This window comes from Silene latifolia, chromosome X (assembly GCF_048544455.1).
Source record: "Silene latifolia isolate original U9 population chromosome X, ASM4854445v1, whole genome shotgun sequence".
NCBI lineage: Eukaryota > Viridiplantae > Streptophyta > Magnoliopsida > Caryophyllales > Caryophyllaceae > Silene > Silene latifolia.
The window spans coordinates 336,514,436-336,530,370 of NC_133537.1; the positions used below are offsets into that span (position 1 = coordinate 336,514,436).

Sequence of the window (15,935 nt, forward strand, 5' to 3'; positions counted from 1 at the left end):
TGATTGGAGTGATTATTCATACTTCGATTTGTTTTCAATGTTTAGCCTGCATACTGGCTATCGAAGATAATTGCTACTTCTGGACAGTTCGTTGTGTTTATTATAGGTATATTAACGCTAACATATTACTCCGTATATGATATACTCCCTCCAATTCACAATAAACCTCTCATTTCATTTTGGCACAAAAAATAAGGAAACACACTACCCCACCATATAATTAAATTTGGACCACACAAATACACTACCCCACCATACAATTAAATTTGAACCACACAAACACTTACCAAAAAAGGAAATAGGGAGGTTATTGTGAATAACCGAAAAAGGAAATAGGGAGGTTTATTGTGAATTGGAGGGAGTACACGATATGCGGCTTTCCCGTATATTTGTTTTCCTATGGAGTGGGGTTTTAAATTGTGTTTAGACCTAACTTACTTATTTAATTAACAGCCCGTTTCATTATAGACGACCACTCTCACAAAATTAAAGTGGGAGGGCAAGTGGAGGTATCCATTTCCCACCACTTGCACCACCCACTTTCATTTGTGAGAGAGATACTATCCGTCTATAATGATAATTTGTGTTTAATTAATTTCACCGTGCCACTTCTTTTTCTATTCTCAAGTTTTTCCCGGGTAATCAAAATTTGATAGAAGAGAACCCGTAAATATGAAATTACAGATTTATAACGAAAAGAATAATCTGAATACTGCCGTATTTATCATAACAAACTCTCTATCACTAATGCATAATGTAATCAAAAACGCTAATGTCCACAATTATGGACTACACGTTAATGAAAAATTGCGAACGACCAATATCGCACCATACCTTCACATTAAAAACTCATATCATGAAACTTATTCCACAGGACTCTTGATAAGGTGTATATATACCCATGAAACTCATGTAAAGGTTATCTCACTTAGAAATTTGCATTTAATTTTACTGTCATTCGTTGATGGAAGTTTAAACTCCTACTATCTCCTATATACGGACATATCCATGATAATGTGTGTAATCAACTTAGATAAAGCATAGGTAAATGGCATACGTATGTTTTACGGTAAAATGTAAAAAAACTCATACGTAGCATTTTTAATTTGTACAAAGTTTAGTGAAGGTGGGTTTCTTAAAACACAAGTGCAACCTATACATTAGAAATTTAGGATTTGGGTGAGCGACGAACACACTCACAGCTTCACATTACCATATTCGTGTGATTATTAGTTATACTATTAATTTAGTAAACTTTTCTTGCACATGTCAATCGTGAATTATTACGGTGTTTGGTTTTTTTTCCGTACTCCGTAACTTGCGTCTTGATCAGAGTATCAGACAACTAAAAAATGCAAAACCTCATATTTTCCCCGCCTTACTTTTTCTCATAGGTGATGGTTGATTTTGTAGTGGTGGTGTCATGTGTGTATTGTTTAGTGAAAAAAGGAACATACATCAAATGCACTATTTCAAATTTTGTATATTTTTGAGTATATGTGTACTTTTTTTCTGAGTTTATTAAAGTTTATAAGTTAGATTTTAAATTTTTTCGTCAAAACTCAAATTTAATATGTAATGTTTTGGAATTATATTGTACAGAGTAGAGTGAATGCACTCATAAACTTTATATGAATTTTAAGAGAAGTGGAGGTTACTCCCCGATATTTAAGAATTGGCTAAAATAAATATATCATATATTAAAAGCATTATGAGATACAACTAAAATATGTAGCAATTTGAATGTGAAAAAAACATTATTATTAAAAAATATTTTAATAACCGTGCAACGCACGGGCATGAATTCTAGTTCATATGATTTTGCAATTCATGTGAATTGCAAAAAAGTTGTTTGGTTGGGATTATGAGAATTCAATTCATGTGGGAAGTTCCACTTACCAAGGCGGGCTAGGTAAGTGACTTCCTACATTATGTAGGAATTGGAGTTCCATAGGAATTCCAACTTCCCATGAATTGGGTAACCAAACAATAACTCATTTTTGCACTTCCTAGGAACTTCCAATTCACATGAATTTGGAAGGCAACCAAACAACCCCTAAACTTACTTTTTCAACTAAGCTTCTTTAATAATACGAGCTAGTAACACTTTAACCGTATTTTTCTATAATAATCTGCATACAACACGAACAATTATGCAAATTCTTATTTCTTATTTACAATACAACCGATAATAAATTAACTATAATCATAATCGTAATCATAATCATAATCTCGAAACTCTGATCAAACAAGAGTAAAATTAAAATTCCCACAAGTAGTACCACCCTCATATTGCAAAGAGTTAGTAAACCCTAACCTATTTTCCCCCAAATCAAATTCCAACAAATTATTCTCAAATTGATATCCACCAATCACAATCCCTTCCTTGGCATTCACTCCACCATCCACAAACCCTAAACAAATCACATTACCATTAATATCAACCATAGAATTCGTCCCAAAAATCGTCCAAACCACATTATCATTTTCCAAAACAAGCTTAATTTCCGGCACCACGACACCAATTCTCGTAAAAAACAACGTGTTTCTATCGTAACAAACCGTAAATGGTGCAACCGGGTCAACCCGTTTAACTTGGGTTATTGAGTATTTACGTAATTCTGAGTCAAATGCATTTGTTATGGCATTGTAGATTGAAGTTTGGAAAATCGAGTATGGGTTTATTGTGCTTATTTTAGTACCACCGGTTCCGGTTTTCGGGTTTAGGGTTAAGAAGGAAGTGTCGATAGGGATGGTTGTTTTGTTTACGACGATTTTCGACACGGTGATGTAGTATTCTGAAGGGTGTTTAGGGTTTGTGATTAGTTTTGTGTATGAAAATAGTGTTGTTATGTCTTCTGGGCCCGGGTAAAGCCTGTATGGCTTACCCGGTCCAAAGAATAACACACCGGTTGACCAGTTTGAATTTAAACAAAGAGCGAATTTATTTGAAAACCCGAATATTGATGAGAATTGTGAAGGGAGGGATAATTTTGATGACCGGCTAAATCCGGCTATACCGGTTACATGTTTAGCTACGCGTTGTGGTCGGGTTGGGGAACAACCGAGTAGGAAATTGGGTGCGGATACGAGTCGGCCTACGTTGGCACCGTTTGTTGAGTTGATTCGGACCGTGTCGGAGATTAATTGACCGGATGTTGTTGAATTTGGGTTAAATGGGCTTCCGAAAAAGAGAGTGCAGTCGGTTTTGGAACAATCGGGTTTATTGGGTTTGTTACACGTGGATTTACAATTAGAGTTAGTTAGACCGCATTGCGGGGAGTTGCACTTAATTGGGTTACGTGTAGAGAAGTAAGGGGTCGTTTGGTTCAACAAGTCGGAATGGAATGGAATGGAGTTTGATAGTATAGTGGTATGAGGTTCTAAATCCATACTTATCTAATCTTGTTTGGTTCATCATAAATTATAGAAGGAGAGAATGGAGTTTGAATCCAAGGAAGGAGGGTGGGTATGGGATTCCAAGGGGTTGGGGTGGAGTTAGAATCCATTGGGTATCTAACTCCATTCCAAATCACCCCAACCAAACAATGGAATGGATCAAAACCATTCCATTCCATTCCAATATGTCCAACCAAACACCCCCTAAGTACGATCACACTGGGACCAGGTGATATCGGACTTGAGGTCGATTGTTAGAGGGGTGGAAATAGGATGTGTTCTTTGGTTAAGGTTGATTATGTATTGAAGGGTTTTTGTGTCTTTTGAGGTTGGGATTACTAGGGCTTTTGGATGCGGTTGTGCGACCGCAGAGCCGGTTATTGTGACGAGGATGAGGATGATGAGGAGGAGGTGGTGAATTGAGGGAGACATTTTTGAGATGAAAAGAGTGTGGATATAACGTGGATATGTAGGAAGATTTTATATATGATTGTTGTGGATTTGTAGTCAAATAATTGAAAAAAGAATGTCAAAGGTGGCAACTAGAGAACGTTGGTAGTAATTGACTGTAATCCAATCCAATGAAATTAATGGTACGTGGATTTAATAGTGTGATGGTGATGCGTCATTTGGTACGTTTTGCCGAGGATCAAATCTAATCTAATCAATCGCTATTTAAGATCACAGATTCTCATTTAAGACGGCTACTATTCGACTATTTGTCTTAAGTTCAAAACGAGTCAAATATATATCAAATTATATGGTAAGTTGCTTAGGAAATACTAAAATTTTTATTTTTATTACCAGCATATGAAAGTATTTGACCTGTTTTAAATTAAGATGGATAATGCTCGTCTTAAACAGGACTCTTACTGATCTAAGATTAGTTATGGGATTGCATTATTGCAAATTGCAATGTCTTTTTCTAACAATTTCTTGCTTTGTCTACTTGCTAACCAACATGAGTCATGTTAGGTTGTTTCCGAGTAATTCCAATCTCACCCGTCAATCTATCCGATAAAGATACAAGGAATTTGTAAATAAATCAAATCATAATTCTGCTCCTAATGTGTTATTGTGATTTTTTATATATTTTGCGTATATGGATAAAATTTTACAAGTAGTTTCTTCATAGGAAAGATTAGAGCGAACTTATTTACTTCATTTCCCAGAGAAAATGTTAACTTATTTACTTCATCTCGCTCGTCTAAAAATCAGACTCCTTTACAACTTGAATAAAAATTCGAGTATTTTATTTATATTTTAGTAACTGTTATTAGAATTAAATTCTCCGTCGCCCTTCACTATGTTTTCTTTTACAAATGTATCCAACACATACTCATCTTGTGATGAGTATGGGTCAAATATCACTTACATAAGTAGATAAGACAAAAATCAGAGTGCCTATGGAGTCACAATGACTTATCTTTATCTACTTAAATGAGTTTTAATTTATTTGACATGTCCCGTCACAAATGAGAATTTGTGTTAAACAATTACTTCGTACTACTAGAAGGGATTAGAAGGGATATGATGACATTGTGTCATGAAATTGCAGCTACATGGCAACATATGTTTTTATGTGTTTCATTTTTTAGACTTATAGACTCGATGTCAACATATTTACGTCATAAATACAACTAATTTTATCACACATCTCTTTCGTAGAAGGACATTAAAAGTAGCTTAATGTTAGTTGAATAATATTGTTAGTTTTGAAATAATTTTAATTATAAACTTAAAATTATCAAACTAGAGATTATTTTGCGAAAATGAAGAACTTGAACAAGCTGCCGGATGATTGCATCAACACCATTCTTTCAAGTACGTCTCCACGAGACATATGCCGGTTGGCAGCTACATGGTCCGAACTGCGCCTGGTGGCGGCTTCTGATTTCGTATGGGAGAGTTTCCTTCCTCATGACTACACTGACATTATTTCAAGGGCTTGTCCTTTGCTAATGAAATGTGATTCAATGAAAGAATTGTTCTTTGTGTTATGCAACTCCATTTTTGTAGATGATGGCAAAAAGGTAAACATACTCGGTAACAAACATTTTTTTTTCCCCTAGAAAAATTATTTCGAAATTAATTACATGGAAATTTACATGCAAGGGTGAAACATGTCATATACTCAATTACACGTAATTAATTAGGGCTAGAAAGCGCAATTTTTCGTTTATAAGATAACCAACTCTAATCATTTCTTTTAATTTATCAATATTACGTAGATAATCATATGAAATTAATCCGTATCAATAAGCAATGTTCAGTTTTCACGTAAGTATAGAAGTCGTAGTTGCCAAAAAAACAAGTTAAATGATAAATAATGTTTTGCTTGCATTGCAGATATTTAATTTAGACAGAAACTCGGGACGCAAATCATATATCTTATCGGCTCGAGAATTGACAATAATATGGGCAACTAATCCACTCTACTGGTGCTGGAAAAATGTCACTAAGTCACGGTATGACAACATTTATTAATTTCATCAAATTCAACTATCAATTGCGTCTTAAAATTCATATACTTCTCTTTCACGGTCTCCTGTAAAACCGTTGTACATACATTAAACATCAATACTGTATTATACTAATAGCTTACGCTCTTAGTTTATTGTTTAATTTGTTTTGTATACAAATTCGGGTTCTGAATTTCAGGTTTGACGAATCAGTAGAACTAAGAACAACATGGTGGCTAGAAATCGAGGGTAGCATAAGCATTAAATTATTATCCCCGAACACAACTTATGGAGCGTATCTAATCTTCAACGTTTCAGAACGTGCATTTGGTTTAGATACAATGCCAATGGAAACATCGATCACACTAGGCAATGACCTTTTGTGCAACAACACGGTTTACCTTCGTCAAGATTACAAGAAACAACAAATCCAATGGCTATTATTCTACAATCGTACGAAAACGCTTACATCCAGGGTTAATCAAGGTTTAGAGGGGAGTGTTCCGATGCTCCCCGGTTCGCGTCAAGACGGATGGATGGAGATTGAGTTAGGACACTTTTATAGTGGTAAGTGTATTGATAAGGAGGTTAAGATGAGTTTGAAGGAAATTAAAGGGCATCACTTGAAGGGAGGACTCATTATTGAGGGACTTGAAATTAGGCCACTAACAAACCTTGTTTGATTGCAATTTTGATTTCTTTCGATAACGAGGAAGTCCGCAGCCGCTATCTATAATGCGAACTGGGTATATCCCCGAGTGTACGTGATATTCTTGAATAGAAAACAAATAAACAATCATGTAAAATTGGTTGTAACTCTTGTTCATCAATGTATGTCCGGTCACCGGTGGTCTTCCGATACAATCCTAAAAGCCAGCTACTAAATAGTAAATACGTAAAAATTCAAGTAATCGTGTAAGACAGTTTTACACAAAGATATGTAACATAAAGGCGCTATTTGATAAACGGCATATTGGCCATTTTTTAGCATTTTCAAGGATTTTAGCATGTTTGACCAATCAATATGCTAATTTTAGTGTTTGATAAACATCATATTGAAACAGCATATTTGGGGTCAATATATGCTGTTTTACAATATGCTACTTACCCCAGCATATTTTTTAGCATATTGTAAAACATGAAATTTTTCTCCATTTTACAAAGAAAACTAACAATATACTAATCGTAATATGTCAATTGTCAAACACTCAAATTAATTCTGCTAATTATAATATGCTAGTCAAATCTTCTATAAAATATGTCATTAATAATCTGCTTTTACAATCTGTTTATACTGAAATTAATCCGATATTTACCAAACAGGTCCAAAGTGATAGAAACTATATATATATAAGTAGATAAAAGTGGTTATTACTCGTATAAGAACTCGTTTTACAATAAACTTTTATAAAACCGTCTTACCATCAAGCAGACGTAAAATTAAAATTATCACACCTAGTTCGACTAAACAACAACGAAGAACTAAACCCAACCCTAAAATTAACCAGATCAAATTGCAACAAATTATTCTCCAATTGATACGATCCAATCACAATCGCAGCTTTCGAATTCAATCCACCATCAACAAATGCTAAACAATACGCATTTATACTATTCACCATCACCATTGAATTCGTTCCAGAGATCGTCCAAACAATTTTCTCATTTTGCAATACCAGATTAATATCCGGTACCACAACACCAATTCGGGTCACCGGCAACGACCCGACTTCGTAACACACTGTAAACGGCGCAATCGGGTTGACCCGTTTCGCGAAACTCCCGGGCCGCTCAACTTGGGCCGCGAAATCGCGGGTTAATGATTTGTAAATTGATGATTGTAAGATTGTGTATGGATTAATTGTACTGATTTTAGTCCCTCCGATTCCGTTTTTGTTGATTGAGAGTAACGATTTGTCGAATTTGACGGGATTTTGAAAGATTTTGATTGATGTTACGCCGATGTAGTAATCGGATTGAAATTGGGGATTAGGGTTTGTGAGAAGAGGAGTGTAGGAGAGAAGAGTGGAAGCGTCGATTCCTGGGAAAAGATTGTAGGGTTTATCGCCGAAAATTATGAAACCGTCGGTAAAACTTGATGAACTGACGCATAATGCGAATTTATCGACGAATTTAAACGTCGAAGAGAATTGCGTCGGTAGTGATAGTTTACTCCTTCCTAAACCCGCTATTCCTTTGACTCCTTTAGCTAGACCTTTTAATAAAGGGGTGGGTCCGCGTCCGTGTGCACATCCGTAAGTAAATCTATTTACGGACACGACACGGATGGGGTTTGACCCGTCGGTTGAGTTAATGCGGACTACGTCCGCATATAACTCACCTTTGTTAATTATGTTTTGGACCGGGTTTTTAAGTGGAATATTATTGCAAGGGAGTTTTTTACAAGGGTTGTTATTATTGTTATAACAAGTGATGTGGGTCACGTGACAATTGGAGTTGGCTAAGGCGCAACGGGCCGAGTCGCAATGGATACGTCGGTTAGTGGTGGACGGGGTAGTTTGGTCGCAATCGAGCCATAAGAATTCGCCTGAGAGGTCGACGGTTAGTGGGGTGGTTATAGGTGGGGTTCGGTGGTTGAGTTTGATTATTCGTTGGAGAGTGGTGTCGTCGCGAGAGAGGGCTATTACGAGTGCTTTTGGTTTTGGTGTGGTGGTTGTTGCGAAGGCGGTGAAGAGGTGGAGAAGGAGGAGGAGGGTGGAAATGAGGAGGAGGTTTTGGAAGGAAGTAGCCATTGTTTAGTTGAAGTGGATTAGTGGAGTTCATGGTGTTTTACGTTTGTGTATATATATAGTTAGGAAATTTCTTGGGTTTTTCGGGAGGACGCTACTCCTTACATTGAAAGACAATTTATTAAATATAATATTATAATAGCTTGGGTGTAAGGACTAAGGAGTATTGTCCTCCTAGAGGACACAAGAATTTTTCATATATTCATGTAAAGGTTGAAATTAAATTAAATGTTAATACAGTTTATGGATTATACAACCAGTTGTATATGTTGTACGGTGTAGAATCCGAGCTTTGTAATAAAGTATCCGAGCTTTATGTTAAAGAATATGAGCTTTATTAGAAAGTATTGAGCTCATCCATTTAAAAATTAAAAACATAAACTTTGAATTAGCTCAAAAAAAAAAATATATAAGCTCGAATTCTTATATCTTGATTGTACAATACTTATAATACAACTGGATCTATAATCAATTAAATGGTGCAACTGTGCAAGTATTACTAAAAGGCTACAGTCAACTGTCAAATGTGGCAACCCTCATCCATAATTCATGAGTTATTGAATTGTAACAAAAGTCTCAATAGGATAACATTATTATTGCGAATTTGCGACTGTGATTATAGATAAACGTAGCAAGATTTTCTATCAGTCCATATACTTCATGTGCAATAGTTTGTATACAATGAGATTACCTAGTGTTCGAGTTTTTTTTTCTATAAGCGTGCAAAATTTACCGTACGTCTTTAATTTACCGATTAATCTTGTAAGCAATAAATGTAATTTCTTATTTCTTTATTCCCAAATGCTTTCTAAAAGAATAAATAGTGAGTTAAGAAGTTTAATCAGTATCGATTTGCAAGAATCGAACATCTAACCTCATGATTAAGAGATGTTATGGGCTTATGGCCAACATTCCAACAATACATCATTTTACGCAGTGACAGAGCCAGAAATGTAAATCAATGAAGACAAAACGGTAATATTACAAGGAGGCCTCAAAAAAATTCGAAAATTTTAACTAAAAATTTCGAATTTTTCAAACGCTAGCGGCCCTGGCTCCACGACTGATTTTACGTACACTATTGTTTAGTTTATCCAGAATAATGAAAGTCAGTGTTGAATACGTGAAGCGTTTGAGTACACTGCATGCAGCCATGCATTAATAATGGTAGCAAGCTCACAGACAAGTGCACGTGGATTATCTACTTGCAATAAATCCACGTCTCGTGTAATCTGATACACGGCGCCAATCCGCCACTACCTTACAACAATCTACGTTACGTCAAGATCTAGATATAATTAAGTCGGCTGATATTATGGATCGTGTTTCATTACATTGTTCCCTTCGCTTAATAAATTATTTACTTGTCATTAAAATACTTCTCACTAAATAATATTCTCTCTATTATTTTATATATGACGTTTTCGTTTTACGAGTTAAGCCTTTGATTTTAATTTTTATGAAAAAATACTCAGAGACTCAATCCTTGCCTCTGGAAATGAAGCAAACTTCTTCACTGGTCGTTTGCCATTTCGTGAAAACATCTGTAACGACATAATTACCGACGGTTAAATCAATTATCATCGGTAAACAGTGAACACCCCGATTTACACCAAAAACAAAAAAATTAGTCGGCAGTCTATGATATACTCCCTCCATTTTTCTATTTTCACCCAATTTGCTTTATTGCGGTCTCCAAGGCGTACCTTTGACCGTCTTTTTCGACATCTATATGTTACTTTTTATTGTCGATTTTTTTTTTTCTTAAAAGATGTCTTGATATTAATCGTAAATGTTTTAGTTTTATAATTAAATAGTTTTTATTCTCCAACTTATTTACGGTCAAAGTTCGGAAAATTTGACCTCCATAAAGTAAATGGGGTGAAAATAGGAAAATGGAGGGAGTATCAGCTAGTCTTGCTTGTGACGGGCTAATGCCGTCACAAGCTTGCAACACTATTCATGTGGTCCCCTTTCTCCACTAACCCATTTTGTTACCATTTTAACTCACAAAATATCCGGCACAAATGGTAACCCGTCAAAAGGGAGACCAATTGCTAAACACAAAATCTCATTTGTGACGGCACATATCCGTCACTCTTGTGACGGGTTATCATTTGTGGTGAATATTTTGTGAGTAAAAATGGTAACAAAATGAGTTAGTGGAGAAAGGGGACCACATGAATAGTGTTGCGGAGAGAGAAAAAGTGGGTACTTTATGAGGTAAAATGGTATCCGTCACTCAAGAGTGACGGATATGTGCTGTCACAAACAAGAATTTGTGGTCTTCAATGAGATTTTGTGATGATATATAGTCTATGATATGATTAATTATTGAAAGTCATTGTCTAAGAGATTTGATTTCATAATTTGGAAAATGATATTTAATCCATCGTGTCAGTCTGTGGGCTTAAGAATTTATAATCAACTTTAGAAATGGGCCCATATTTGCGAACAATCACTCACGTAACGTAACATTAGTAGGGTCCAAGCGAAGCCCACTACGTAACAAGTGGTGAATGTTGAAATAGGGGTGTAACCAAGCCAAGCCGAGTTCGAGCTCACCTATGACCAAGCTCGGCTCAAATTGTAAAAGTTGAGTCCGAGCCCGAACCCTATTTCAAGTGAAATAGGATATCGGATATCGGATAGTGAAATTTGCAAGTTTCGGATACGGATATGATATCCGAAATTGGGTTCGGATCGAATATCCGATCCATGCTCTGCCCTACCAAGAGATATGGTCACTCAAAGTTTGTTCGGTCACAAAAACTTTGACATACAAAAACTCCTAGTCACGGGATCCAAATACGACAATTTTTTTTCCAAATCGTAGTTCTCGAAAAGACGGTCGATTTGAAAAAAAAAAGTCATATTCACGAGTTATGGCCTCTTAAAGTTTTTCGAATCAAAATTTTGGGTATTTCGTGCAAAATGACAGACCTCAAGGGCACCGTATGCATTTTTTCGTTAATAAATTATTTACGTTTCATTGAAATACTCCTCACTAAATAATACTCGCTCCGATCCAGACGGATGGAAACATAAGGAAAATTGGCTTATTTAAGAAATGGTGAAAAACTGAGGGGTAAAGTAGGAAAGTTAGATTGGAGCCACATGGCTTTAGGTGGATTAAATAGGTATTTGGTGAGTGGGTGAGTGGATGGTAAAGTTGTAAATAGGTAGTGGATGTAAGGGTAATTTAGTCATTTTTCATGTCAAATATGGTTTGTTATCATTGGTGTGATTCGTTCATTTTTTGTAAGTGTTACGATCTATCTAGATCGGAGGGAGTAGTAAGAACGTAAAGGATTTGTTGAATATGAGGTAGTATATTATCAATGGTATTATTACTATGGACTATTATAGTCCCGGCATACTCCTGGTTAATAGTTACACTTTTCTTTTCTGACTATTTCAGTCAATAATTTACACTTTGCTTTTATAGTAAATAAATCAACTCATATGGGTGAGGACCATTACATTTCTTCTCATTTCAAGTTGATTTTGATTTTTTAAATAGTTGTAAATTCATTACTTTTTATTTACCTTAATAATCATGTATAAAGCAACTGTAAACAATTGAATGAGACGGAGGAAGTATAGTCTATAATCTATCACCTCATCGCTTCACTATGAGGTCAGAGATTCTAGGCTTCTAGCCCATCCTCGCTCTGGAAATGGAGCAAACTTCCTAACTAGTCATTTGCCATTTGTGAGAACATACGCAACGACATAATTATCCAGTGTTAAATCTGTTATCATCGGTGAACAATGAACACCCCAATTTACACCAAAAACAAATAAAATAATCGGTAGTCTATGATATGATTAATTATTGAAAGTCAATGTCTAAGATATTTGTTTTCATAATTTGGAAAAATGGTATTTAATTCAACGTGTCAGTTTGTGGGCTTAAGAATTTATGACCAACTTTAGAAATGGGCCCATTTTTGTCAACAATCACTCGCGTAGTCACATAACATTAGTGTGGACTAAGCGAAGCCCTCTATTACTCAAAGTCGTTCCTCATATTGTTTATTGTTATGTTAAGGTTCATATTTAAGAATTTTGTGTAACAAAAATCGATAATTTTAACAATTTCTCGGAAATTTGGGATAGTAAATGCTACCAGATGATATCAGGAGAACATGAGCCAATAAGTACGTATCTTGTGTACAATGTAAGTTCTTAATTACTCGTGTTAGCTGCGAAGTGATCCTGAAATATGTTTACAGCGCGATTGATTAGCAAATTAAGGAGTCTGTTAAGAACAAGGTCACTGTGCTTGAATATCCATCGGCTGGTTCGACGACCATCCTCCGAGACTCCGAGAGAACGTAATTAGAACGTCGGTCAAAAATTGTTGATGTTTAGGTCTCTTAAAAATCGACTAAGACTACCAATAGCCTCATTGTCGACGTTCAACTATTGAAAAATTCTTTTTATATCTTCAAGTTTAACTTTAATTGTATTATTGTCTATTTCTCTCTTAATGTTTTTGATGTATTTCCCAAAAAAGTAGTTAGTTATAAGTGATTAGAGATAGTATTGTAAAATAGTCTTAAACAATGTACAATTTGGTCAAATACCATTCGCTTCATTACGCTTTTCACCCGTCAAATACCAACAATTCTGCCGAATAAGTGGCTCATTGTGTGCCAAACACCACGTGAAAAAGAGAACTTAAATCGAATGTACTACTTCATACTTCGTATTTTATTTGTTTTGAGTATATGTATATTTTTTCTGATTTTATTACCTTAAATTTTATTTGTTTTTGATTATATGTATATTTATTCTGAGCTTATTAAAGTTTATGAGTTAGATTTTAATTTTTTTCCCTCAAAACTCAAATTCATCTAAGTTTGTATATAATGTTTTTGAGTTTTATTGTAAAAATTTTAAGCTTAATGTTTTAGTAATAAACTTAGAAACTTTATAATAAAACTCATAATTTTTAAAACAAAACTCAAAAATTTTATTATAATGCCCAGAAACTATAAAACTGGTAATAATACACCGAATGTATGATCCAACTACTGAAACACCACTTGATACAAGTATCCAAATAATTTATTTTTTCACTAACTAATTTTTTTCAGTCCGTCTTGCTTCAGACCGCAACATCCGTCTGAAACAATAAGACCTCTCACAAGTGGAAATCACATGGATGGTGGGTAGGGATGGCAGTGGGTCGGGGACCCGACCTAGACCCTGAGGGTCGGACCCTAATGAGTCGGGTATGAGTCTCATTTTTTCAGACCCCATGGGTATGGGTCTTAAGAAAATATTTCGGGTCCGGGTCCGGGTCTAAGTTATGAGACCCATACCCGACCCTTAGACCCTTTATTAAAAAAAAAAATCTCGGGTCCGGGTCTAGGCGGACCCTACCCATTGTCATCCCTAATGGTGGGACACCCCATATGCTTTCCCACTCACTTCCTAAATGGGTATTTTATAAGAAGAAACGATCCGTCTTATTATTTCAGACGAATCTTACGGTCTGAAATAAGAATTTGTGAATTTTTTTATTCATTAGTACATTCATCAGCATTACAAATAAGTTTTTAAATCTGTTTCACGCTTACCACAGTCTTAAATAAAACCTCTTATTCGCTAAAACATTACACATTACACCCCTTTAAATTGAGAGCAACTAGTACCAAAACTTAACAAAGAAGAGGTAACCCCTAACTTAGAAGACTCCAAATCAAACTCTATAAGATTATCTTCCATTTGTTTCCCACCTATAACAATTGATGTCTTCACATTATTCCCTCCATCCAAAAACCCTAAACATCTCACATCATTAGATACCTTTACCATTGAATTATACCCATAAATACTCCATTTACTATTCCCATCTAACACCAAATCAATAACTGGCACCTTGGGCCCGGTTTTCGAACCCGCTATATTTTTCGAGCTAAAACACGTCCCAAACACGCTAACCGGTCCCACCTTTGTAATATTCATCACGGCCGCCTTAGCGGAAAATGCTTGAACAAGGGTGTTATAAATCACGGTGTGGAGAATCGTGTACCCATTAATGGTACTAAGTTTCGTACCACCAGTTCCGTTTTTGTCGATAGTAAGTAAACTTGAGTCGATTTTCATTGGCGACCCGTCTACTAAAATCGATTTAACGTTGATGAAATAATCGACCGACGATTTTTCCCTATAAAATGTAACACCAACGTCGATTGGGTTCACAACAAGAGGAGTCGTAACAAATGACTTAGACAAATCATTTTTATTCGGGGGTAGACTGTAGGGTCCACCCCCGAAATAAATTACACCATTAACACCCGTACCAGAAGTCGATGGCAAACAAAGAGCGAATTTACGAGGAACGTTAAACGTCTTCGCAATTAAACTCGGCAATGCCGTGTTTTTCCTAGCTAGGCTTAGGACGCCTTTAGTAAATTGCGACAATCCCTTAAGTTCGCTAATATACCCACAAGCGAACGGGAAATTCGACAATTGTGTTTTCACTAACGTCGACATGCTCGACTTATAAATAGTCACAACATCAGTGACTAAAGGCGCGATAAAATGACCCGTAACATCATGGGTGTATAAATACGGACCGTATGGCTCGGCGCCACAAGTTTGGCCTTTAGCTAATAAACAAGTTGGAAAATCGCAGTCGTAGCAAAAATGACTAGCGTAAGAATCGCATGTTGTGTTTTGGCAAGGGATGGGGTGGTAGGTTGAGCTGTTTGGGACGGGTTCGTAGATGGTTTCGTTGTTACCGACGGAATTGCAGGTGAACCAGGACCATGGGTTGGATAAGTCGATGGAGAGGGTGACGCGGAAAGTGGGTGTTCCGAGTAGGAAGGAGGTGTAGTATTGTGTTCGGCGAGTGTCTTTGAGTATTGGAAGGGTGAAGGGGGAGTTTGCGGTGGTTTGTGGTGGGTTAATGGTGAGCAAAATTGTGGTGAGTGTTAGGAGTGATGTGAGGTATGACATTTTTGTAGGGTGGTATGTTGGGTTTAGATATGTTGGGTGTATTTATAAAGGTTTTATGGAGGGATAGTTGGATAGGAGTACTGAGTACATTATTACGCGTCTCCGCTGTATGGTAGGGTAGGACTGGTCAATATAGTCAGCTTCACTTGCCAACGTGATGCGTCAAAGGAGTAATTCAAGAAGTCAGCTTCATTAATATTTAATAAAATATATATTTAAATTATTAATATTCACTATTTATATAAATAACTAAAAAATTTTAAAAAAATACTAAGGCTATTGAGCCGGCCCACATGTCAGACACAATTAGCCCATGGGCCAGGCACGGCCCGAGCACGAAACTGGGCGT

At 36.0% G+C, this 15,935-nt stretch overlaps 2 protein-coding genes across 2 annotated transcripts; one reads left to right on the forward strand and one right to left on the reverse strand.

Annotated features, from left to right (window-relative positions):
- The first annotated feature begins 5,075 nt into the window (after window positions 1-5,075).
- Window positions 5,076-6,848, forward strand: LOC141622519 (F-box protein VBF-like). Its single transcript, XM_074438556.1, has 3 exons — window positions 5,076-5,432; window positions 5,749-5,867; window positions 6,061-6,848. Exons 1-3 carry the CDS (start codon window positions 5,172-5,174, stop codon window positions 6,542-6,544), a joined length of 864 nt encoding a protein of 287 aa, XP_074294657.1. The 5' UTR covers window positions 5,076-5,171; the 3' UTR covers window positions 6,545-6,848.
- A 7,270-nt stretch (window positions 6,849-14,118) lies between these two features.
- Window positions 14,119-15,629, reverse strand: LOC141619060 (putative aspartic proteinase GIP2). Its single transcript, XM_074436093.1, has one exon. The coding sequence runs from the start codon at window positions 15,584-15,586 to the stop codon at window positions 14,246-14,248; it is 1,341 nt and encodes a 446-aa protein (XP_074292194.1). The 5' UTR covers window positions 15,587-15,629; the 3' UTR covers window positions 14,119-14,245.
- Between the last annotated feature and the right edge of the window lie 306 nt (window positions 15,630-15,935).

Coding starts and splice junctions, on each gene's coding strand:
- LOC141622519 (XM_074438556.1), top strand. CDS start 5,172: ATGAAGAACTTGAACAAGCTGCCGGATGATTGCATCAACACCATTCTT. Junction 5,433..5,748: donor TTGTAGATGATGGCAAAAAG/GTAAACATACTC, acceptor CTTGCATTGCAG/ATATTTAATTTAGACAGAAA. Junction 5,868..6,060: donor AAAAATGTCACTAAGTCACG/GTATGACAACAT, acceptor TCTGAATTTCAG/GTTTGACGAATCAGTAGAAC.
- LOC141619060 (XM_074436093.1), bottom strand. CDS start 15,586: ATGTCATACCTCACATCACTCCTAACACTCACCACAATTTTGCTCACC.